Source organism: Somniosus microcephalus, chromosome 5, assembly GCF_052327205.1.
Source record: "Somniosus microcephalus isolate GS21.2 chromosome 5, FLI_Smic_1.0, whole genome shotgun sequence".
Lineage (NCBI taxonomy): Eukaryota > Metazoa > Chordata > Chondrichthyes > Squaliformes > Somniosidae > Somniosus > Somniosus microcephalus.
Genome location: NC_140991.1, coordinates 82,675,957 through 82,701,764, shown reverse-complemented (window position 1 = coordinate 82,701,764; position 25,808 = coordinate 82,675,957). Strand labels below are relative to the sequence as shown.

Sequence of the window (25,808 nt, the reverse complement as noted above, 5' to 3'; positions counted from 1 at the left end):
CTGCAATAGCTTTAATAATTTTTCAATGACTGCTTGCATTGCGCTCAAGACCAGTCAAGCAGGCTTCGGAGTTTGACCCCAGGCTTCTTGACTGTCAGATTGGCTCCAAGTCTGCTTTCCAAGAGTGCCACCAAAGCCAAGAATTGGCACTGATCAAAGCATTTCTCTCTCATGTTCATAATTATCAAAGAAACTTGCAGCACAGAAGGAGGCCATTCCGACCATCGTGCCTGTGCTGGCTCTTTGAAAGAGCATTCGTGCTTAGTCCCTCATTCCCGCTTTTTGTCCATAACCCTGAAAGTTCCTCATCCTCAAGTACCTGTCCAACTCACTTTTAAAATTATTTATGGAATCAGTTTCCACCATCTTTTCAAGGAGAGCGTTTCAGATCCTGACAACTCTTGAGTGGAAAAAATTCTCCTCATCTCACCTCTAGATCTTTTTTCCAATGATTTTGAATCTATGACTTCTAGTTATTGACCCACTTGCCAGAGGGAATATTTATACCCTATTTACTCTTATCAAAATTTCTCATCATCTTGAAAGCCTCTATTAGATTACCTTTTAACCTTCTCTTTTCCAAGGAGAACAGTCCTATCTTTTCCAACCTCTCCTCATAACTGAAGTCCCTAATTCCTGGTAACATCCTGGTAAACCTCCTCTGTACCCTTTCTAAGGCCTTTACATCTTCAAATGCCTTTAATTGTTGTCAGTATTGTAACTGTTGGTGATGCCCTATCCACTTGCACATAATGGTTGTTGATCCAGACCAAGGTATTCTTCCCCTCTGTTCTACTTTGCTTCCCTACCTCATTTCTTGCTTCTTCTCTCCCAATAGCTGCTTTGCATCCACTTTTGATATCCTCATACCCACCAGATCCTGGATACTCTCCCATTCTTACTACTCTTACTTTCACTCTCACACTCGCACTTCTCTCACTCTCACTCACTCATATCGACCACAAGGCCACAATCTTCCATCTCCAGACATTGATCATTTACAAACCTATGTTACCCCATCTGCTGCTGAAACCCTCATCCGGGCCTCACCACTTTCAGGATTGATTTCTCTAATGCCTTCCTCAATGGCCTCCACCCATTCAAAACTTCAGCTAATCTACAAATGTGCAATCCTAGTCCTCTCCCAACAAAGGCCCCATTTCTTACCACTGCCCCAGCATCACTGGCTCCCTAAGCTCCAGTAAATCGTCCTAATTTTGAATTCCATCCTTTGCTTCAACCTATTTGTGAACTCTTCTCCAGCCATAGGTTGTAGCCCACACCCTTTGATCCTCTGACTCCAGATTACTGCTTGTCCCCCACTCTCTCCATTGCACCAACAATTGATGATTTTCAGCCTCCTTTGGATCGCTCTCCAAAACCATTTTCTCCTGGTAATTCCTCCTGCCCGTTTTCTGCCTTTTGAAACCGTCTTCACCATTCCTTCATACACTCTTCCCTCCCCCTGCCTTGATTTTTCTTTATATAAGGAGGAGCAAAGCGCTGCAGGAAATAGTCATCTGAGACATTCTTTTATGCTACAGTACTATATACTGTAAATGTTTGTTGTTGCAACAGGCTGCACTTCATCTGTGGAAGTGAAGATCTTTAATGGTTTTTCTCATTCTGTACTTTCTTGTGTTCTTACTAGAAATCAGCTGAAACTTCGATAAAATATGGAAAATCAGATGTTTGAATCAAAAGAAGAGCGTACATTCCAATACCAGGACTCATTACCTCCTTTACCGGTTCCCCCTCTCGAGGAATCCTTGATGAAGTATTTAGATGCAGGTACAGTATCATCTTCATGGTTTACATAGAGTTTTATATCTGTCCATATACTGTACTGTAGGTGACTCTCTTTTGGGGACAAAAAAGGAACAACCTCTTCAGAGTTTCCTTTATGGATGAGATTCATTCATAAAATTGTCAGATGTGTGTCAGTAACCACATAGTATACTCAGCATGATGGTCTTGATGCAAATATTGATGCAAAGATCTAGTTAGATTTGAATGTTTTAGGGTAAATTTCTTTTTATAAACTTATTTATTTTGTATTTTATAGTTTGCATTGATCAAGTTTTGTTTTCCAGTGTTTTGATTTTCCCCGTACTCTGATTTTTCTGTTCTTGCATCTCTTGTCACAAAGGTAGTGACTCTTGCTGGCGTCTGGTTCCACAGGTGCCAGTGATTCTTAGATCTATCACCCTAGTTGACCATTCTTCATGTATGAGTGTAGACAGTGAGCGTCATCAGGCTGTTTAACCACATTCACCGCCCCGCTTGATGCCATCCTCACTTACAGTAATTAAAGTGGAGTTTGGTAAGAGGGGTCACTCGTCTTCGTCCTCGCCAGAAACTGTTGATTACTTTTGACCTGGATCTCTCCCACTGCCGTTCCACTCTATGTTGCAAAAGTCCTGAGTCTTGTATGAGACCCGTGTCTCTCCTGCTGCCTGATTCTCTGCAATACAAAAATTTAAAAAGCACTTCCATTATTTTTTGAAATATCCTGTAGTGGTGAATAGGGAGTGGAAAAGCCCCGAGAACTGGCACTAGTTTGTGATCTTCTACAATAGTGGTTCTCAAACTGGGGTCTGCGGACCCCTGGGGGTCTGTAGAGACTTTCCAGGGGGTCTGCGAAATAAACCATCTCATTCACAAGTTCCATTGATTTGAGGATTTTTTTTTTTTTAAACCCCAATCGGTGATGGAGAGTGAGGGAGTGCTGAGCGGTCGGGCGCTGCTGAATGGGGCAGTGAATGGTTACCACGGTGGCAGCTGTGTGCCGTCTGTAAACAACGATCCTGTCCCGACTACCAGCCCGCTGCAGCAGCACCGGGAACCGGCCAAAAGGAACAGGCCCCATAAGTCGGACATGCATTACATTAGATTTGTCTGTCCACAGTCTAGGGCTGGCCAAACAGCAAATCTGACATAATAATCTGGGCAGCACTTGAATACACTGAATAACCAATGCATTTGTAATTTTTTAAAAAATCAGTGCCTTAAAATCACTATCATTTTATACATATATACTTGAGGAATTCCCATTTTGTAAATGTCACCATAGCCGTATTGCAATACACTAAAGTTCTGCATGTAAAACACTCCTTATATGCAGCACTTTCATATTATGCGTATTATTATAGTATAATTTAAATGGGGGTCTGCGATTACTAATCCATTTAAAAAGGGGTCCTTCAACCATAAAAGTTTGAGAACCATTGTTGTACAAGAGGCACTAGTTTGTGATCTTCTACAAGAGACAATCAGAAGGCATGTTGCCTTAAGCCAGGGAGTGGGCTGAACCTTTTGATATTGATTTCAACATGCATAATGCATAGTAAATCTCTTACTTGGTTCCTATCAAAGATTTCATTTTTTTTTCTAAATTGTTAGTCACCACAACAGAAAAGGACACCTGAAACAAGTATTTTCAGGCAGTGTTATCATGATGATACATTGCAATGTTTAATTGTATTTGGTATCAAACAGCTCCTCCAAGCTGCAATAATGCCTTGGTCCTTGGATTCTTAGATTTTTGGCACGTGGGAGATGTTGAGTGCTGTACATTCTTGAATTTTATCATGTTTTGCTTCATTTTACAGACAGTGGCTAATCATACAAAATGGGGTATTGTACAGTTTGTGGGTCCTAGTGACTTATTTCATTTCTCCAGTCTTGCTTTTTGATTTATATTTGTAGACCTGGTGTGTTGCAGCCTTAAGTTTTTTGTTCCTTTTTATTTTAACATTTATCTGGGTCTCAACTAGATATTGGGCCAGTAATTCCTGTCCCAACGCGTGAGTACGGTCGGGGTACTCACGCGTCTGGCTGGAGGAAATGCCGGTTTTCAGCATGCACAGCGCATGCGGGGAAAACCGGCATTTCCTGCCCTCTGAACGAAGGGGTTCAGAGGCAGAACGCGCGCGACTGCACAGGCAGCGCGTGCGCAGTAAAATTCCTTTTTTTTTTTTCAAAGTTGCGCGCGTGTAAAGGCCTCCGGTCTTTACGCGTGGAAAAACAAGACGTAAGTATTTAGTTTTTCAGGTAAGTGGGCTTTTAGTACAATGTAGAATTTTTTTTTCCACAGGTTTGTTATTTTTAAAGAATTTACAGGATGGTAAGTTTAGTTTTAGGCCCTATTTTTAAAAAATTTATTTTTTTCAAAAAATTGATTAATTGTTTAAAACATTTTAAAAAACTTATTTATAGTTATTATAATCAGTGGGATGTTCTTTTAAATTTTATTTAAAGTTAAAGTAGTGTTTTGGCAGCCCATACTTTTCATGAGTTTGACAGCTCTTACTGTCAAACTCATGAATGAGTTTCCCCTCCCCTGATTGGCTGCACAGTGCTTACCTGATCCCAGCCGGCACATCGCACTAACTACGCCGCTGGATCAGGTTAGCACAGCGCGCCGACAGCTGAACCGGGCCTGTGAAAGGAAATGCAAGCAGGCCCAGGCTTCAGATGTCGGCGCGCAGGGCGAGTACAGATCGGGGGCTTGCACGCGCGGCAAGCCCCCGATCTAATTTCAGGGCCATTGTTGCAACCCAAAGAATTCTGCCCCAGATACTGATTATATATAAATTTTCATCCTATCATTACTGCCTCCTCCAGACATCTACCTTCGTCCATATTGTGCCACAATTGAGCTGTAGAAACAGTGCTTGTTTGGTATAAAGAAGGCTCTTGTCCCTAGGTTCCTTCAGGCTTCAACCTCTAAGTTTACAGTTGCAATGGCCCCATATTTCTCAAGGGTGTTAAATTTTATGCCGTGAAATCAGTGAATACCTGTTGTAGCCTATAATATGCAGCCTTGTCAATATTGTTTAGTTTTAATTATACAGTTGAATTTTTTAAAAATTGTTTTAGTGAAGCCATTTTTGAATGAAGAAGAACTTCAAAGAAGTACAGAAATTGTTAAAACATTTGGACAAGGGATTGGTAAACAGCTGCATCAAAAACTTCTGGAGAGGGCCAAAGTTAGGAGAAACTGGGTAAGCAGGAGCATAGATGCTGTTGGTATTAATATAATAATGAAGTAGTGTAGTTGGCTGGCTTCAACTAATTTACTTATTGGTTATCTGATGTCTACAGATTTTTATCTAAATGTAGTTGCTTTGTTTACATTTTTGAAAAGTTTGCTATTTAAATTCATGCATAGTTGTGTAATTGTCTTTTAAGGGCATTTTCTGTCCATTCCATTCTTTTTGTTTTCTCCTTTCTAGCCCCTTGCACCATGTACCATCTACACCTGAAAAGGTGACTTATCTGCTAGGCTTATGGCCATGTTTTTCAGAAGGACTGCTAGGAAGCACGTGAGATCAGCCTGAGTGATGACTCTTCCTCCTCTTGACTCCTCTCCTCGGTGATATGGTTGAGATTAAGAACTCCGCTATATGAGGGATCGAAGGTCCATCCCTCCATTCTGTGGCATTGCTCTGCACCATCACACGTCCATACATATTTTATTTCATCAACTTCTAGGAGTCTTTATTTTTATTTCAAATCCCACTTTTTCACATGCCAAGAGTGGCATTGGTACAAGTTAGTGTAAGTACAATAAGATGCTAGAGGCCTGTGCTGATACTGCAGCTGTCCTCAAACTTTGAGAAAAGCTTTGCTCAGGCATTTCACAACAAGGAAGCTCTGTTCTGCTATCACATTACCATCTGCTGTTGCATGGGGACCAGTGATATTTGTTGGTATTAAGCCTAGACCTGAAATCTACGTCATCACAAATTATGGGACCTCGCCTGCAAGTCTTATGCCTTCTTTATTTACCCAGAAACAAAACCTTAGAGTAAGAAGTGTTGAAGTGACATTGAAGTAGTTGTTTAATTATAATAGTCAATTTGTCAATGTTTGGTACATTATCATTTAACTTCTCATATTTTCTGGGGAAATCCTTGCCTGTGATGCAAGATGGACTTTAAAACTATGAGAAGCACTGTAACGTCTTGCACTGGCACTTTTATGTACAATAACTTGATGTACTTACAAATCAAATACGTCTTCTGGATAAAATGCTATGAAGTTCCTTCAGATGCCTGGACAGTTTTAGAACATTTCAATGTAATTGGTATTGGCTGCTGCTTTCTTGCTTTTTTGTTAGATTTTAGAAGAACATGACCACTGTTGTTCTATGTCTTTCGATCAGCTTGAGGAATGGTGGTTGAACAGTGGCTATCTGGATGTCCGAATGCCATCAATGCTAAACATAAACTTTGGAGGTCCTGCTCCCTACTTAGAACATTATTGGCCACCAAAAGAAGGCACGCAGCTCGAACGATCTGCTATAGCTGTCTTCCACATGTTGCAGTTTTGGAATCTACTTAGGAAGTAAGATGAATTATATGCAGTAGAAAAATTTAAAGCGCATCTTGTACTGAAAAGAATGTACAGTCTCATTTTTGAGGTGTCCACTAGGATAATAGAAAGTTTAACTACAATTTTGGGGTAGCTGGGCGAATCTGCTTTAAGAATAATTCGCAATAAACAGTGTGAAATTGTACAAATGAATGGCTTGTAGAAATTGGATCCAAATTAAACCTTTTGGATTTTGGTGGTCTTAATTTGGATTCAGTTTTGCCATTTGTACCTGTCCTGTTCCATAATTCTAAAGCTTACAGTATGTACTCTTCTCTGCACCTGAAACATAAGGTGCATATTCAATGGGCTGGATTTTCATTGAGGAGTCGGGTAGGAGGCGGGACTACAACTTTTGGGGTTGTAGTCCAGCCTCCATCGCGTTCTAGCCAACCCACGCGATTTTGACTTGATTGACCTTGTTGAGCCCGCCCAGCGGGCTCAGCAGGCCAATTAAGGGCCACCCGGCAACAGGTGATGTCACAGATTGATATTTCATCTGTCAAGACCTTTTGACAGATGAAATATCAGCATTTCACAGCTGTTTGAAGCTGTCAAACACTGACAATCTGTATTCTAAGTTAATTCCTTCCTCTCAGGATGATTTAGAGATCTCCCCGGAACAGAAAGCTGAATGCTGCAATTTTTGACAGCTCGCAGCCATTCTGCTTTCTGTGCCGGTGAGATGAGGGACTCCTGAGACCTGAAGGAAGGAAGGCTGTAAAGGTATGTAAAACTTCTTTAAACACTTTACACACACCAAACACACTTACCTTTGCACTCATGCACCCATCACTCACCTTAACACCGGACATCTCGACCCCTCCAAGCCCTTCATCCCGATGGTCTGCCTCCTCTAACTTGGCGTGGTTTGGAGCACACTTCAACATTTAAAATAGGAATTAGGCTAAAAACTACCTGTTAACAGGCAGTTAAATGGCACTAATCCCCTTCCCGCCTCAGGGAGGTGGGTCCCAGTGCGGGGCGGGTACCCGCCTCCTTTGAAGCTGGCATGGAGATGGGATGGATTCGTGCCCCCTGATTTTGGGATTTTAACCCCCCACACGCCTCCAATCCCGCCTCCACGGCCCTATGAAAATCCTGCCTTTATTAGATTTAGTGAGAGCTCATCCAACTTGCCTAACTCTGATCACGGTCCCACACACTATGCTCTGAATATCTTTAGGCATTATAGAACTTATCAATGGATAGTTTACATTAGATTTGTTAAAAACACAATATTTCAAAATAGCTTATTTTTAAATAAAAGGAATTGATCTTTTGTTAAATGTCTATCCTAGGATGAAATATGATGGGAGCTATTGTATGTTTACAATATAAAATTGATATATGGGGAAATAGTGGTATGTTTGACTTTTGTGAAATGGCACAAGCATATATTGATTTGGGCACCACAAGCATATGCTGATGATCTGTTGGACGAGCTTTTTTAAAACTGTTTAGTGCTGCTCACAAGTCTTATAACAGTTTTTTGTCACTGCAATTGTTTTATGTACACCCTAGGTGAGAACAACAATCCTCATTTTTGTTTTTTCTGTTAGAGAGTGCTTAGCTGTACATAAAGCTGGTAGTGTGCCATTAGATATGGACCAGTTTCGTATGCTGTACGGGACCTGCAAAATACCTGGAGTAACTAGAGATTCCCTTGTCAGCTACTTTAAGACAGGTAATTATTTTGTTAAAAACGACAAATACAAAAACAGGTAAAGATCAGATTCTATCTATTTTACGTCTAAAAACAGTGAGTGGTCTCAGGATTCCAAAGGCACTGTGCCTGTAGGTGGCACTGTGAACGTATTGTTACATGACAAACTGAGAACAATGGAGCACCAACTAACGTTACACGACACCCCCAAAAATGAACCTTTAATAATGCTTGTGTAATATGTTCTGAAAATATACGCAATTGCGGCATCGCAGGAACCGGCAAATGAAACAGACTGCAAAACAACATTAATTCCATAACTGTTACTTCAGAGCAAAATTAAAGTTAATAATGCAAATGCAGTCTGTCAGATTATCTCTGTGAATTTTGTGACGGCAGCCTTGCAGATAAGTAGTGATGAAAACCCCAGTACTATGCACAGACAATGCCAATCTGTCTCACACACTGAAGCATGAGAGAAGATGAAAGACTGTTCTGAAGCAGCATATTGGATAGCAAAGTGACACAAACCAACCTGAACCCCCCCCGCCCCACTGAATACTACTTCAAACTCTCAACAACTCGCCAAACACCTCCCCATCCCCAGCAGTAGAGAAGTTGAGCAGGCACAAAGCCTATCATGCCAACTTTACACTCAGTATCCACCAAAGCTGGAAGAAATCCTGGCCAGATCAATCAACTGTATCCAAAACAAGTCTTCAATAAATGGTGGATTTTTTTGAAGATCAGTTATTTATAAAAGATTCAAGGCTTCTGGAAAGTTTCAACAGGAAGGCAAACAACTCAGAACAGGGTGATCAACCCGACACAAAGATTGGCAGTAGGAAGAAACTGGAGAAAATATGGGAGGTGGACCAGAATCCAACTTTGAAAAGTTGTTACTGGCAGTGTGAGCCTGATGTAATAATTTTTTTTGTATTCTAATGGAAATAGTTCCATGGTGTGTTATATCTGGTGCTCTGAATTTGTCTTTTTAATGCAAAGCATTTAGAATATTGGATGGTCTACCAGAAACAGTGGTGGAAGCAGAATCCTTTTTAAAGGGTTGTGGGTAAATATTTGAAAAAGATACATTTAAAAAGAGAATGGGGAAAGGGCAGGCATTGGGATTAAATGGATACCTCTTTCAGAGATGCGGCAAAGGCCGAATGGTCTCCTTCAATGATTCTCGTTCATATTGCAGGAAAGAGTTCATGGCAGCAACACCGAGGCAACTGTGCATATACAAGCTCTTGGCATGTTCACATTTGCTTCTAAATTGTATTTGCAAGTTTAAGTTTCTAGCTGTGGATTGTTGCTTTTATGAAAGCAGTTATGCTTATTTTTTGATGCTTTTTAATATGGGTTAAATAATGACCCTTTTAATCTCTCTGTAGAAGCTGAAGGACCGTGCCCCTCCCATTTAGTGGTCCTTTGTCGTGGGCGAGCATTTGTCTTTGATACCGTTTATGAGCATCAAATCCTAACCCCACCAGAGCTTTGCAGGTTTTTATTTGCTTTTTCTTATTACACTGTAGACGCAGCTTAACAGAGATGTTACAGATTGTCCTTTTTAAGCTTTTTAAACACATATATTAAACTGTGCATGTGCAGGCATGCAAGATTAATGCTCCGAAGAAAGGCAATGAAAGATCCATGATAAAGGCATACTGTTACAATATAACTGGGCTATGTGAAAATGCTCAAGCACCTGCGTTATTTAGATTTGTAAAAATATTGTGTAGGTTGACTATTTTGTGTTTAATGGCCCACAATTTGCCGTAGCAGGGCATCTGCCGTTATTTAGACTTGCCCTTGCATGTTTAGGTTTTTAAAATTTTTGTGAGTTGATAACGGGGCAGCGAGGGAAACCGGGCATCTGGGACCTGAGTGAACAGGGCAAGCAACTGTGTTTCTCCTTAACCAATCCGATTGAAGGATTGTGAAACTAACAGCGCAAGGACTGAGTAGAAAGTGTAATTTAGAGTGGATGAATTCTATGTCAAATCAGGTACATAAAGAGTGCCATTAGCCTCACTGTTATTTTGACAGCAAATTATAGACCATCATGTAGCAAATTTTATCAGCAACTCAATAGAAAGTAGATAGAAGTTACAACATTGAAACGGGCCATATGGCACAACTAGTCTGTTGGCATTTACCCTCCACGTGAGAAAATGGGATTAATCATAGTTACTCACCATGTTCCCATATCCCTTTGCCCTCCTTCCTTCATCTCTCTGTCCAATCTTGAAATGTCAGCTGTGGCTCAGTGGTAGCAATCTCCCTTGAGTCAGAAGGTTGTGGATTCAAGTTCCACTCCAGAGACTTGAGCACATAATCCAGGCTGACACATCAGTGCAGTACTGAGGGAGTGCTGCACTGTTGGTGGTGCTGTCTTTTGGATGAGATGTTAAACTAAGGTCTCGGCTGCCCCCTCAGGTGGACATAAAAGTTCCCAAATAAAAACAGAAAATGCTGGAAATACTCAGCAGGTCAGGCAGCATCTGTGGAGAGAGAAACAGAGTTAACGTTTCAGGTTGATGACCCTTCATCAGAACATTCTGACGAAGGGCCATCAGCCTGAAACGTTAACTCTGTTTCTCTCTCCACAGATGCTGCCTGACCTGAGTATTTCCAGCATTTTCTGTTTTTATTTCAGATTTCCAGCATCCGCAGTATTTTGCTTTTGTATAAAAGTTCCCACATCTGCTTTATCTGTTTTTGTGGAATAAATTGTGATCTGATGAAGTAATGAACAACGCTATGGGAGCTCTGCAATTTACAGTATTAGATTTAGCTTCTCGATGGCAACAAAAATTTCTATTTACTTGTTTAAAAATCATAATTTCTGACATGATCCAAAAGAACCATAGTGCAGTTAGTAATGTCAGTGACAATTGTACTTGTATTCTGTGAATACTTTCTGAATGGAATGTGCTACTGAGGAAATAATTGTCTGTTATTTGAAAAATACACTAGATTTTGTAAGTCTTGAACATCTTTCTTGTAGCATCTCACATATGCCATCAAAGCTGTAAGGCAATTCTCAGCAACATATTTTAATATTTACAACTTCCATATTTTTAAATGATATAATAAAATGGCAGTGAAACTGGAGATAATCACCCTCACATCAATGAATGCAGCTTTTCTCTCTCCCTTGCTTAGTAGGTAATCTCCCCCTTCCCCTCTCAGCTATGCATTTGTGGCCTGCCAACATCATTATCCATCCTTCTCTTAGCTAACTACTAGGAAACAATTGAAAGTGTTTTATTGGAAACCAATCCTTTTATCTGTGCCCCTCCTTTTTTCCCTCTCCCACCATGAGGAGATGACGCTCCTACACTCCGCGTCTCCCTGCAGCAGTGCAGGCGAGATACGAGCTCAAGCTTTCCTGATGCAGTACTAAGCTGTCTTCCATACTGCTTCACAATTGTTACTTTATGATCGTAGAATCATAAAAAGTTACAGCACGGAAGGAGGGCATTTCGGGCCATAGTGTCCGCGCCGGCCAACAAAGAACTATCCAGCCTAATCCCACTTCCCAGCTCTTGGTCCGTAGCCCTGCAGGTTACAGCATCCCAAGTGCACATCCAAGTACTTTTTTTTGTGGTTAGGGTTCCTGCCTCTACCACCCTTTCAGGCAGTGAGTTCCAGACCCCCACAACCCTCTGGGTGAAGACATTTCCCCTCAAATCCCCTCTAAACCTTCCACCAACTACTTTAAATCTGTGCCCCCTGTTTTTTGACCCCTCTGCTAAGGGAAATAGGTCCTTTCTATCCACTTTATCTAGGCCCCTCATAATTTTATACACCTCAATAAGGTCTCCCCTCAGCCTCCTCTGTTCCAAGGAAAACAAACCCAGCCTATCCAGTCTTTCCTCATAGCTAAGATTCTCTACTCCCGGCAACATCCTTGTAAATCTCCTCTGTACCCTCTCTAGTGCAATCACATCTTTCCTGTAATGTAGTGACCAGAACTGCACGCAGTACTCTAGCTGAGGCCTAACTAATGTTTTATACAGTTGAAGCATAACCCGCCTGCTCTTGTATTCTATGCCACAGCTAATAAAGGCAAGCATTCCGTATGCCTTCTTAACCACCTTATCCACTTGGCCTGCTACCTTCAGGGATCTGTGGACATGCACTCCAAGGTCCCTTTGTTCCTCTACACTACTCAGTGTCCTACCATTTAACATGTATTCCCTTTCCTTGTTAGCCCTCCCCAAATGCATTACCTCGCACTTCTCCGGATTGAATTCCATTTGCCACTGTTCTGCCCACCTGACCAATTTATTGATAGCTTCCTTCTTCAGTGTCAACTACGCAGCCGATTTTAGTATCATCTGCAAGCTTCTTAATCATATCCCCTATATTCAAGTCTAGATCATTGATATATACCACAAAAAGCAAGGGACCTAGTACTGAGCCCTGTGGAACCCCACAGGAAACAGCCTTCCAGTCACAAAAACACCCATCAACCATTACCCTCTGCTTCCTGCCTCCGAGCCAGTTTTGAATCCAACTTGACACTTTGCCCTGGATCCCATGGGCTTTTAACTTCGTGAGCAGTCTGCCATGTGGAACCTTATCAAAAGCCTTGTTAAAATCCACATACACTACATCAAACGCACTACCTTCACCTACCCTCCTTGTTACCTCCTTAAAAAAATTCAATCAAGTTTGTCAGACACGACCTTCCCTTAACAAATCCCTGCTGACTATCCTTGATTAATCCGTGTCTTTCTAAATGAAGATTTATCCTGTCCTTCAGAATTCTTTCCAATAATTTTCCCACCACCGAGGTTATACTATGTCTGGTTATGCCATTGAAATATTTAATTGAGCTGAATGATTGATTGAAGTTCTATGTGGTAGCTGGGTTGTATAAGATAACTATTAGCATCTCTTGCTCGTTCGTATCTCGTCCATATAGGCAACTAACGTACATCAGAGAAAGATGTAACAATGAACCCGAAGGACCTGGTGTGTCAGCATTGACTGCTGAAGAAAGAACGCGCTGGGCAAAGGTAAGTTGTGCAGATTTCAGTTATTGTTGGTAACAGTAAGGCTAACTTCTTTCAGAGGTAAACAGATTGAGGGATTCAGTATTTGGTTTGTAACCCAATATTACAATATGTATGCTTTTAACTTGCAGTAGGAATCGTGAATCTCACTGAAAACACCTACATCTTACATAGCTACCTTTTTAAAATTTGTGTTTAGTTTATTTTTTACTTTTATTGCTCATCCTTGGCTCCCTAGTTTGCTTGGCCAATTTCAGAGTGCCTTTAGAGTCAACCATGTAATGTAGGACCAGTGGCAGGCTCCCTTGCCTGAAGGACATTTGTGAACTAGGTGGGTTTGAAACACAAAAAACCCCAGCAGTTTCATGCTCATTATTCTGGTGCTGGCCCACAAATTACATCTGGGTTTTTAATCCCGTGCCACAACCACTAAGCTACTGTGTACCCCTTCTGTAAATTATGTACTGTTTTCACTCGGAGGTAGTGGTTTTCACTTTGTTTTCTATAGTAAATGCAAAAATATTACAAAATTTAGCAATTTCAATGGAGAATCTAGTCACAAAGGTGAAGCAGCTCTAATGTTAAATATTGAAGTTAACTTTCGGACCTAACTTCAATATTTACCATTAGTGCTGCTTCACCTTTCAGTAATTGCACCAAATAAATTTCTGAAACTTTTCAACTCATGCTCTGTAATTACAGTCATGGGAAGAAAGCACAATGAGAAATAACTGTTACCTTTAGGTAACAGAAGGAATCAAATGACAGAGACAAAATTAAATGTATTTCCACCCTCTTCCTTCCACACTTCTGCATCCGAGCCTGCTTTAATGTGATCAGAAGCTATGCAGAGATTGTGTTTAGGGTTGATAATTCCAAAGATGAACCCCGGGGTCTAGCACAAATTGAAGGCACTCTCCTAATGTTTACACAATGGACTGAAATGGATTTCGTCCAATTCCTTTGTATTCTATCTGTTGGAAATCATAGAATTTATCAGCGCCGAAGGACATCATTAGTCCTATCGGCCTGTGTCGCTGCTGCTCATCTCATTTACAAGCCCTTTTCCATATCCTTTTGATTACATAAATTACAGATTTTGGCTTCATAGCACAGGACAATAATAACAAGCAGTTGGATAAATAATTCCTTAAAATTTAAAATCTGCTGTGACTCAGATGCAAGCTTGCAACAAAAGTGAAATGGATTAGTGTGGCTTGGCAGAAATCTGAAGGTGTACAAATAGACACTCATTACAAAGCTAAAGGCTAGCATTTAAAGAATTAATACATAATTTACAACAAATATACATTCATTTAAGGCACAAAAACCCACAGGAAATGTGGTCCAACTGTGGCTAACAAGAGAAGTTAAAGATAGCATTAGATCAAAGGAAGAGGCTTATAATGTTGCCAAAAAAAAAGAGTAAGCCTGAGGATTGGGAGGATTTTAGAGTTCAGCAAAGGAGGACCAAGAAATTGATACGGAAAGAGAAAAAAGAGTATGAGAGTAAATTAGCAAGAGAAATAAAAACAGATTGTAAACGTTTCTATAGGTATGTAAATAGTAAAAGATTAGTGAAAGTAAATGTGGGTCCATTAGAGCCAAAGGCAGGAGAAATTATAATGGGCAATAAGGAAATGGCAAAGAGATTAAACAAATACTTTATATCTGTCTTCACAGTAGAAGACACGAAAAACATTCTGGAAATAGTGGAGAACCAAGGGTCTAGAGAGAATGAGGAACTTAAAGAAATCAGTATAAATAAAGACATCGTACTGGAGAAATTCGTGGGACTAAGTGACAACAAATCCCCTGGACCCGACGAACTGCATCCTAGAGTTGTAAAAGAGATAGCTGCAGAGATAGTGGATGCACGGGTATTAATCTTCCAGAATTCTCTAGATTCTAGAACAGCCCCCAAGGATTGGAAGGTAGCAAACATAACCCCGCTATTTAAGAAAGGAGGAAGAGAAAAAACAGGGAACTATAGGCCAGTTAGCCTGACATCAGTCGTAGGCGAAATGCTAGAATCTATTATTAGGGATGTGGGAACAGGGCACTGAGAAAATCACAATATGATTAGGCCGAGTCAGCATGGTTTTATGACAGGGAAATCGTGTTTGACAAATCTGTTGAGAGTTTTTTGAAGATGTAATTAGTAGGATGGATCAGGGGGAACCAGTGGATGTAATGTATTTTGATTTTCAAAAAGCATTTGATAAGGTGCCACACAAGAGGTTATTACACGAAATTAGGACTCATGATATTGGGGGTAATATATTAGCATGGATTGAGGATTGGTTAATGGATAGAAAACAGAGAGTAGGAATAAATGGGACTTTTTCAGGTTGGCAGGCTGTAATTAGCGGGGCTCCGCAAGGATCAGTACTTGGGCCTCAGCTATTTACAATCTAGATTAATGACTTAGGTGAAGGGACTGAGTGTAACGTATACAAGTTTGCTGATGATACAAAGTTAGGTGGGAAAATAAGCTGTGAGGAGGACGCAAAGAGGCTGCAGAGAGATATAGACAGGTTGACTGAGTGGGCAAGAGCATGGCAGATGGAATACAATGTGGGGAAGTGTGAAGTTATCCACTTTGGTAGGAAAAACAAAAAAGCAGAATATTTATTGAATGGTGAGAGACTGGGAAATGATTGCACTCAGAGGGACCTGGGTGTCCTTGTACATGAATCACAGAGAGTTAACATGCAGGTACAGCAAGCAATTAGGAAAGCAAATGATATGTTAGCTTTTGTTACAAAGGGATTAGAGTACAAGAGTAAAGAAGTCTTACTCCAATTATACAGGGCATTGGTGGAACCACACCTGGAGTACTGTGTAGAGTTCTGGTCTCCTTACCTAAGAAAATACATACTTGCCTTGGAGGGAGTGCAGCGAAGGTTCACTAGACTGGTACCTGGGATGAGGGGATTGTCCTATGAGGAGAGATTGAGTAGACTAGGCCTATATTCCTTAGAGTTTAGAAGAATGAGAGGTGATCTAATTGAAACATATAAAATTCTTAAGGGGCTTGACATGGTTAATGCTGGGAAAATGTTTCCCCTGGCTGGGGAATCTAGAACACAGGGTCACAGTCATAGAATAAGGGGTAGGCCATTTAGGACTGAGATTTGGAGAAATTTCTTCACTCAAAGGATTGTGAATCTACCCCAAAGAGCTGTGGATGCTCAGTCGTTGAGTATATTCAAGACAGAGGTCGATAAATTTTTGGGAATGAAGGGAATTAAGGGATATGGGGATAGGAAGGTGGAGTTGAGGTAGATGATTAGCATGATCTTGTTGAATGGCAGAGCAGGCTTGAAGGGCCAAATGGCCTACTCCAGCTCCTATTTCTTATGTTATTGGCCCATATTTTCCGATCGCAGGCCTCCCGCGGGCGGAGGCCTGCAATCTGGAAAAATCTATGCCCTTACCTGAGGGCTCCCGGGACGCACACGCTTCCGCTGCTGGGCCTCTCCAAACTCCAAATGCACAGGGCCCACATATTCCAGGGGCGCAGGTAGTTCGCAGCGTCCCTGGGATCATGTGGGCCATGGGGAGCCAATCACAGAAGGGAATCTCCCTTCATACACTTGGCAGGAAGCCCTGTCAAATATATGAATGGAGATCACCCCAAAAACATAGTAAAACTTTAAATAATTTTTTTTTTAAATCACATTTTTAAGCAAAAATTTTATTTTTTGAAAAAATTAATTAAAATTTTTTACAGGGCTAAAACTAAACTTACCTTTTTTTAAATGATAAATCAGTGAAAAAAAATGTTTTAACTTTTTTTTTCAACTCTTATCCTGGTAAAAGCAGGCCTTACGCCTGCTTTTACCAGGCGTGAGAATTGTAAGGGTTTTCTGCAGGCGGAGGGTCTCCAAAAAGCGGAACTATCCACCCGCAGAGGCCCTTCTCCAGGGCAGGCGGAGGATCTGTCAAGAGCTTTCTTGACGGATCGGAAATGCTGGTTTTCAGCGCATGCGCTGTGCATGCCTGAAACCAGCATTTCCGATGTCCCTCCGGGTGGGTACACAGCGCGTACCCACCCGTAGGGATCGGACTATTTGGGCCATTATGTTCTTGAAGCAGGTGAAAAATTAATGAAACCAAAAGAGTAGTTTTTTTGTGCTTATCAAAGTAAGGGATGTCAGTGCTGGGGAATGGAACAGTTTCCTTTGTAGTTAGCCAGTGTCCATATCAAGCACCCCCATGGCAGAACAAAGCTCACATGACTCTGCCCCAACAAAGTGCCTTAGCCTCAATCTCCGAGGAACCCTCTTTTTTTTCCTGTCTGCATGGCATTGCCAATTAGTGACCAATTTGGGGGCAGTTTTGTGCTGTTGTCCCATGTCCAGTCTTATGTTTGTTTCCTTCTAAACATCTCCTTGGGTTCAGTGTCTCAGTTTTCTACCATAAGCGAGCCCTTGCTCCCTATGATCTGGAGTGTTCCTTTACCAGCCCAGTATGTGGGAAATTTGTAATGAGCAGTATCTTAGGGAGGGATGGTTAAACGTGTAACCATTGCACATTTACAGTGTGTCACTGTTTCTGTTTACTTACCTATTTATTAGATGAGTAAATATGTTGTAGCCTAAGCCACAGCTTAGTAAAGTGTTATTCTAATCTCTTCCAAAGTTGAGAAAGATCAGTAGTTGAAATATATTAATAAAAGTCTTCTGTTTAATCCCTGGGACCTGCAGTGTGAGCTGAACCGAACACCAGGTTCTTGAATATTAATTTTTACGTGGCAGTTTGGTGTTGACCATCTGTCGAGTCTCTCTGTAACCTATTTACCTTTCTTTGATTACTTCGGATGCACTACCCAATTTTTACAAAACAGAGAAAAACTTTTTCCTTCACTCTCTTGATCATTTTTCTAATTAAACTTAAATATGGGTCTTTTAAACTCAAAGCACTACCAATCAAAAATGTACACAAAAACCCACAGAATGCATGTCTTTAAACTGATTGGCTTGCTGTGAGTGTACCTGACTTATACTATCACAAAAAGAAAAGAAGGCAACACCAGGATTCATTCTAGAGATAAATGCTTAACTTTGGTCATGGAGAATTCTTGAGGCGGAGGTTTTTTATTTTTTTTTAATTAATTTGTCGGGATGATTTTCATTTCAACATTTTGTTGTAGATACGGGAATATCTAATTAGCTTGGATCCCAAAAATTTGACTATCCTGGAACAAATTCAGAGCTGCTTGTTTGTACTATCAATGGATGATGCCAGTCCCCATGCAACGCCTGAAGATTACTCTCAAGTGAGTAGAAGTGTATGAACTACCTATGGACATGATATTTGTTTTTGGATTTTGCTGAATGGAGCTTCATAATGAAAACGGACTCAACTCTTTGGGATTCAGCAAGTTCAGAAAAAGAAAATCAAAATCCCTTTTTGTCTTCATAGTTTACTAGCCATTTCCCTGTGATTTCAGTGTGCTTCTAAAGTATATGTTTATATTGAAAAGGAGTTTACGTTGACTTAGCATATTGATATTTAGATATTATACATTTGCATAAAGAAGCAGCGCATATAGTGTTTTGATTATTTACTGCTTTCAGCTATGTTTATCAGCTGTAACTGGAAACCCAACTGTACAATGGGGTGACAAGTCCTACAATTTCCTCAGTTTCTCCAATGGAACATTCGGTTCAAACTGTGATGTAAGTGAGTCAGCCAAAGAAAAAAAAAATGTCTTTAATCTGCTTCCTGATCTCCAGATCTTTCTTTATAACTTAAATCATATTGTTCCCTTTGTCATTGATTCTGACATGAATCATGACTTCTGGCATATACTTTTCCTTTCTCTCCTTTATCCTTGCATCAGGGAGGGAATACATCTTTCAGGGCTTGCATTTATGATCATAGAAGTGGCTGCCTACTCCCTTCATTATTTAATCTCCCATTACCACTCCATTTTGTACTTGACTCATTACTCGCCCCTCCCCCCAAACCACTTACTGCACAGTGCCCTGGCATTACTCAAGAATCTTCTCCTAAATCACCATTCTCATCAATGTCATGGGTATCCAGCACTGTTTACCCATCAGATGGCTTCAGAACCTCAGTACTTTCCAAATTAGTTGCACTTCCCTGATTTTTAGGCTGTGTAACATCATTAATGTGTTAAAACAGATGATTTATTTGATTTCTGTTTTGTCCCAGCATTCTCCTTATGATGCCATGGTCATGGTTTCCATGTGCTATTACGTTGATCAGACAATCAAGTCAATGGAAGGCAAGTGGAAGGTATGTGAAGAAAACAATGTTTTTCATCAGTTATACTTGGTGTAATATTAAGTTCAATTTTTCTGTGCATATAACAGTGATGATTCTAATGACTTTTTTCCAGTTTGATGATATAACCACGTTTTATGATATGTCACAACTTTTACTATAAAGTTTTCCCCCACACCTCCATTGATTTAGGAAACCTCACCCTCTGGAAATATCACTGGTGCCTTATGATTTTGTGAGGGAGAACTTACATAACTACTCCCTGGGCACAATACCGTGCACTATATTCTGTGTCATTTGGCTGCTAATCACATTTGAATACTGTCACATCAGTAGCTTAAGTATTATTGTATTTTAAGCAATTAGAATTTTAAAAAGTGAGATCCTGCTATTAAACCCAGTTTCTTCCTTATACAGACCTGCTGGAAAGTAGATGTAGGTGTATATATGTACATAAACACTGGATTGTCACCATCGTAACCTGAATCATCATCATTCCGCATCCTTCTCCTGCATTGGGCTTTCAGCCTTGGAAAACCACAGGCTGAACAGGCACATGAAAATGTTGCAGATAGGTGATGCGGCACTTGGTTTTCTACACCTACATTGTATAATGTCCCGAGACCTGTGACCATTTATTTTTTCCCAGCTAAATATCTTTGCTCCTTGAGTCAGACCTCTTGTTGCCAAAGACTCCAGCCTTCCTACAGGAGTAGGTTAGATTAGACAAACATTAGAGTTGGTGTTCCATTTTATGCAAGTTATTTTGAAATTGTGCTCAGTTAGGCTCTCACTGGTTCTTATGAGTTAAACTTTTACCTAAGGTGCATTCCCACTTTCATTTAACTCAAAATAAATTCCCATGAATATTATTTCTGCCATAAATTTTTGTTCCCTTCCCTCCCACTACACCCAGACCGTAAGAATAGGTGTCGCTGATATTAGGACAAACACTTAACACATCCACATGAAACTTTTTGGCTGCTATTTTAATGGCAGCATTAACCTATTTATTTTAAATGGGTTAACAACTCCATTAATAGTGGATGGGAAATATAAGAACATGTCAATTGTTGATCTGTTATTCTCACTAACAGTAGTTTTTAGGCCAGTGTCTTTATTAATTGGTGATCTATAAGCTTGATCGCTAACAAGATTATTATTTTCATGGCACAGACTAGTTTTTGTTGATTTATAGGGGAAACAAATTTTCATTAGTCTGATCCACAATAATGCTTGTGTTCTGTTATCTCATAGTTCTTGAGCAGTTTTGGCTTACGTATGCTTATAAACTAATGGGATAAACTTGAATTTTGCTTCGTAGATAGTCACTAAAAATTTGACGACATGCCTTCTAATTTGAAGAGATAATGTGCAATATTATAAAATCTTTCTCTCAGGGTTCAACTGGAGTACGTGAGCTGACTGGGCCGGAGGAGCTGGTTTTTGTGTTGGATCAGAGGATTCTAAATGACATCGAGCAAGCTAAGCAACAGTATTACAAGCAGGTAAGAGTCAGTTTTGCAAAAATAATGAGCTCTATACAACTGAATCCCAATAAGCACATAACTAGTTTGCCAAGAAATGTAGGGGCCAATAATGAGATGTAGTCTGATATGCCTTATACAACTTCGTCCTGAATCATGAAGAAGAGGGCCAGTCATCACCCATAGAAGAAGTGGCCTCCATCAGGATCCAGAAGAGATATCTGCTTATCCTTGTGTTCAGATCCCTTCATGGCCTCATCCTTGTCTATTACTGTAACCTCCTCCAACCCTACAACCCACCGGAATCACTGCGCTCCTCCAATTGTGGCCTCTTGTGCATTCCCAATTTTCATCGCTGCACCATTGCCAGCAGTGGCTTCAGCTGCCTTGGCCCTAAGCTCTGGAATTTTCTCCCTAAACCTCTCTGCTTTTCTACACCTCTCTCCTCCTTTTAAGTTGCTCCTTAAAACCTACCTCTTCGACCATACTTTTGGTCACCTGCCTTAATATCTCCTTTATGTGGCTCGGTGGCAAATTTGTCTGATATCGCTTCTGTGAAGCACCATTAAAGGCACTATATAAATGCAAGTTGTTGTTGAACCAATTGTTCACCCAGAAAGGAATTTTAGGTTGGTGTTATACAGGTTAATTGGTAGGTGTGCTTGCTTGGAGAAAATTTGCTCTCTTTTTTGCAGAATGTGGTTAAAGAAAATACAGTTCTTGGATTAGGAGTGTGCTCACTGATCTAACCCTATTCATATTATGGAACAACTTCCAATAGACCATAACAGCTGCACTCACAGCCCTCTCACATTTTAAAATCCCTATCATGGAAGAGTAACAGGAGGGCTATTCTGTTTCCAGTTGAATAAAATGTTTGTTGTAGTTGTAGAACCACAACATTAGTTACACTACTGCCAGACATGCCAATTAAGGTGCGACAGTATTTTAAAATTGATAGTTTAAACATGTTTATGTATTTTGAAACAATGATTGGATTTAATATTGGCCCAGAAATTCGGGTCGGAGGCTTCCCGCGGGTGCAAGCCTCCGACCTGCACTTACCTAGTGCGCCGGCCGTTGAGCTGTGGGCCCGCGTGGGATTCCGATCCTGGGCCGCCTCCAACTGCCGGCGCGCAGTGCTTGCGTATCCCAGGGGCGCAGTTAGTTCGAAGCTTCCCCTGGGATCACGTGGGCCATGGGGAGCCAATGGTAGCAGGGAAATGCCCATTCATAAATTTGACAGGAAGAGCTGTCAAAACTATAAATACAAATCAGCCCCAAAACATAACTAAAACTTCAAATAAATTTGAAAAAACATCACATTTTAAAAATAACTATAAATTACGTAAAATAACTATTTTAAACAATAATTTACATTTTTGAAAAAACTAATTACAGTTTCTAACGGGGCTAAAAATAAACTTACCTTTCTTTAAAGTATTTAAAAATAATAAACCTGTGGAAAAAATGTTTTAATTTTACTTAATTCACCACTTACCTTGTTAAAAGCAGGCCTTGTGACTGCTTTTTGAAAGTGTAACTCCTGGAGACTTACCCTCCCGGAGAAACCTGCAAAAAAAACGTAAGTTCCAGGTGCACGCGCTGCCTCTCCGGCGCACGCGTTCGACCTGTGAACCCCAGTGCATGCACGAAACCGGTACTTTCGTTGGGCCTACGCGTGAGTACCCTGTGCGTACTTACCCATGGGGACCCGAATTTCTGGGCCATTATCTACATTCATTGATAATTGCCGTGTCTTTCATTGAAAATCCCAAAAGATGCATGTCAAATTCATTAATTATCAAGACTGACTGACTTACTTGCTATTTCTGATCACATTCCAGCCAGTGTAAACAGGTGTACACCTATGTGAAGTATCTGGTTCTTAATTTGTAGTCGTACTTGGGGTATTTATTGACCATTCAAGACATGGCTAATTTGGATACCTGGTTTCATTTTGTAAAAGATTAAACTGGTTTCATAGAAAATGATCTCATCAGGGTGAAATTATGTTTTATTTTAATGCAAGCTGATTATTCCACATTTGAATATTGATTTCTGGCCATTATGATGTTGCAATTTGAATTAAAGAATAGTTAAAACTGATTGAAAATACTCGGTGATTTTAATCCCTCAGTCTGGGCCAAACCCAGCCCAGACTGAGGTGATGAAGGTCTCCTCTGTGTGCTGGCTGTGTGAAATGTGTTTGGGCAGTCTCCATCTAATTACCCATGAGCATGGTCTTAATAATTCAGCACTAATTGGTAATTTTATTCGGAGAGGTCACAATGGCTGGTGTGTGAAATGGAAACAAATGTCAAACAGCTGCAGGAAGACATGCTTTTGTAAAGTTAAGAACATAAGAATTAGGAGCAGGAGTAGGCCATACGGTCCCTTGAGCCTGCTCCGCCATTCAATAAGATCATGGCTGAGTTGGAGCTGAGTTACGTTGTTGGGGCAGAGTGGTTGGAGCATTATTCTGAAACTGGCTGTGCTGTATCTGACCTGGGAACGAGTGCTTTATGTTGATACTGGGTGCCTAAAATTGGAAGAGTTCTCTAGCACTAACCTCCCTCACCTTGATAAGCACAAACATTGGAAAAAAAGGAAATACTTGATCATGATATTGTGATGTCCTGCTGGAATGAAGTACTGGGAGGTGGAGGAAAAGCTACATGTATAAACTACAGTAATTAAGTTTGAAATAGAAACCTAAATCTGTTTACGGTACAATTTTAAATAGTATCAATGGATATGTTATATAGTAAATGATAGAGTAGTTTTATGTGATCATGGTAATACTCATTTGGTTTTTCAGGCATCGGATGCCCAAATTGCCAGTTATGCCTTCACTGCCTTTGGAAAATCTCTGATCAAAAAGAAGAAGTATCACCCAGACATATTTGTACAGCTTGCACTTCAGTTGGCCTACTACAGGTTTCATGGACGGTAAGCATCATGACCTGGTATAGAGCAATTATCATATTTGTTCCACACTTTTACTGCATGGCATTGAGTTATTTTATTGAACTGAAACACAAATAAAAATCACTTAATAGTCATTGACACTAGATAGTGTGTTAGATGATCTGAATGCACGTTCTTTATTCCTAAATTTTTCTGTTTTGTTCATGTAAGTCAGCCATGGCTCAGTGGTAGCATTTTTGCCTCTGAGTCAGAAGGTTGTGGTTTCAAGCCCCCACTCCAGAGATTTCAGCACAATATCTAGGCTGACACATCAGCGCAGTACTGAGGGAAGAGATGTACTGTCAGAGGTGCCATATTTCGGCTGTGACGTTAAATTGAGGCCCCATCAGGTGGATGTAAAATATCAAAGAAGGGGCAGGAGAGTTTTCCCGATGTCCTGGCCAATATTTATCCCTCAACTAACATCACTGAAACAGATAATCTGGTCATTTATCTCATTGCTGTTTGTGGGACCTTGCTGTGTGCAGATTGGCTGCCGTTTCCCTACATTACAACAGAGACTACATTTCTAATGTACTTAATTGGCTGAGGTTGTGAATGGTACTATATAAATGCAAGTTCTATCCTTAAGTAATATTATGGTGCTTTGTCCATCACCCTGTTTTGAAAAGAAAATATTTATGGCAAGAGATTTTTATTTAACTTTAAAAGTTATTTAGTACGGTGAGCAGATTGGAACATCAAACAAGTTTTTATTGTGGGCTGAGATCCCATTTACTAGTCGGAAGACACAAACTGTATCTGCACTCAGACTGAGCACAGGGAGTATAATACTGCAGGGTCCTATATCCTATTTGTTGGCATTTTCTCAAAGTCCTGACTTAATGATAGGTTGTGTTCAACAAAGTGCAGGAAAAATATATTCTGCTTAAAGGAAAGAACAAACTAAACAATAATGGGACTCCATGGATGAATAAAAGCCATAAGGGAACAATTGAGGGTAAGGAAAGAGGCATACATTAAGTACACAGACAACAGTGGAGTGCATGATAAGAGAGAATACAAAAAGATTAGGAGAGAAGTCAAAAAACACTTGGGGAGGCAAAGAGGAACTATGAAATTAAATTACTGTATCAAGAAACATAAAACAAAATAGTAAAATATTTTATAGGCACATCAATAAATAGAGGTTAGGATGGGAATAGGGCCATTAAGGGATAGTCAGGATAGAGAGATAGCAGAAATGTTAAATAATTATTTTGCTTCAGTATTTACCAGGGAGATAGAACAGGTGGACATGACATTGGATGATAAGTGCATTTAAAATTTAAAAAGGGAATATATTAAATAAATTAATCAAACGCAAAGAGGATAAATCCCCTGGTCCGGATGAATTGCATCCACGCATTTTAAAAGAATCTAGGGAAGAGATAACAGAGGCATTACTACGCATATTTAATGATTTGTTAGAAAAAGGTGTAGTGCCAGAGGACTGGCGGATAGCTAATGTAATACCAATATTTAAGAAGGGGGATAGAACATGTCCAGGGAATTATAGACCAGTCAGCTTAACATCGGTGGTAGGAAGAATAATGGAATCCCTACTAAAGGAGAAAATAGAAGAACATCTAGAAACTAAAAATAAAATAATGAATAGTCAACATGGATTTCAAAAGGAAAAGTTTTGCTTGACCAACCTCATTGAATTTTTTGAAGAGGTAACAGAGAGTAGACAATGGTAATGCAGTAGATGTAATTTATCTGGATTTTCAAAAGGCCTTCGATAAGGTACCCCATGAAAGAAAGACTTCCATTTATACAGCGCCTTTCACAAACTCGGACGTCCCAAAGCGCTTTACAGCCAATGAAGTGCTTTTCCAAGTGTAGTCACTGTTGTAATGTAGGAAACGCAGCAGCCAATTTGCGCACAGCAAGCTCCCACAAACAGCAATGTGATAATGACAAGATAATCTGTTTTAGTGATATAAAAACAGAAAATGCTGGAGATACTCAGCAGGTCAGGCAGCATCTGTGAAGAGAGAAACTGAGTTAATG

At 40.3% G+C, this 25,808-nt stretch overlaps 1 protein-coding gene across 3 annotated transcripts in view; it reads left to right on the top strand.

The window, feature by feature from the left end:
- The window catches only part of crot (carnitine O-octanoyltransferase), a 110,332-nt gene that overhangs the window by 46,389 nt on the left and 38,135 nt on the right, over positions 1-25,808 (top strand). For all 3 annotated transcript variants that reach the window (XR_015078387.1, XR_015078386.1, XM_085987908.1), the window contains exons 2-12: positions 1,652-1,791; positions 4,882-5,006; positions 6,170-6,351; positions 7,941-8,065; positions 9,442-9,550; positions 12,984-13,077; positions 18,233-18,358; positions 18,660-18,761; positions 19,264-19,347; positions 20,736-20,843; positions 23,644-23,774. Coding sequence is in view for 1 of the 3 variants with exons in the window: in XM_085987908.1 (XP_085844034.1) it covers positions 1,677-1,791; positions 4,882-5,006; positions 6,170-6,351; positions 7,941-8,065; positions 9,442-9,550; positions 12,984-13,077; positions 18,233-18,358; positions 18,660-18,761; positions 19,264-19,347; positions 20,736-20,843; positions 23,644-23,774 (1,301 nt within the window). In the remaining 2 variants the exon portion in view is untranslated. The remainder of the gene's footprint in view (positions 1-1,651; positions 1,792-4,881; positions 5,007-6,169; positions 6,352-7,940; positions 8,066-9,441; positions 9,551-12,983; positions 13,078-18,232; positions 18,359-18,659; positions 18,762-19,263; positions 19,348-20,735; positions 20,844-23,643; positions 23,775-25,808) is intronic.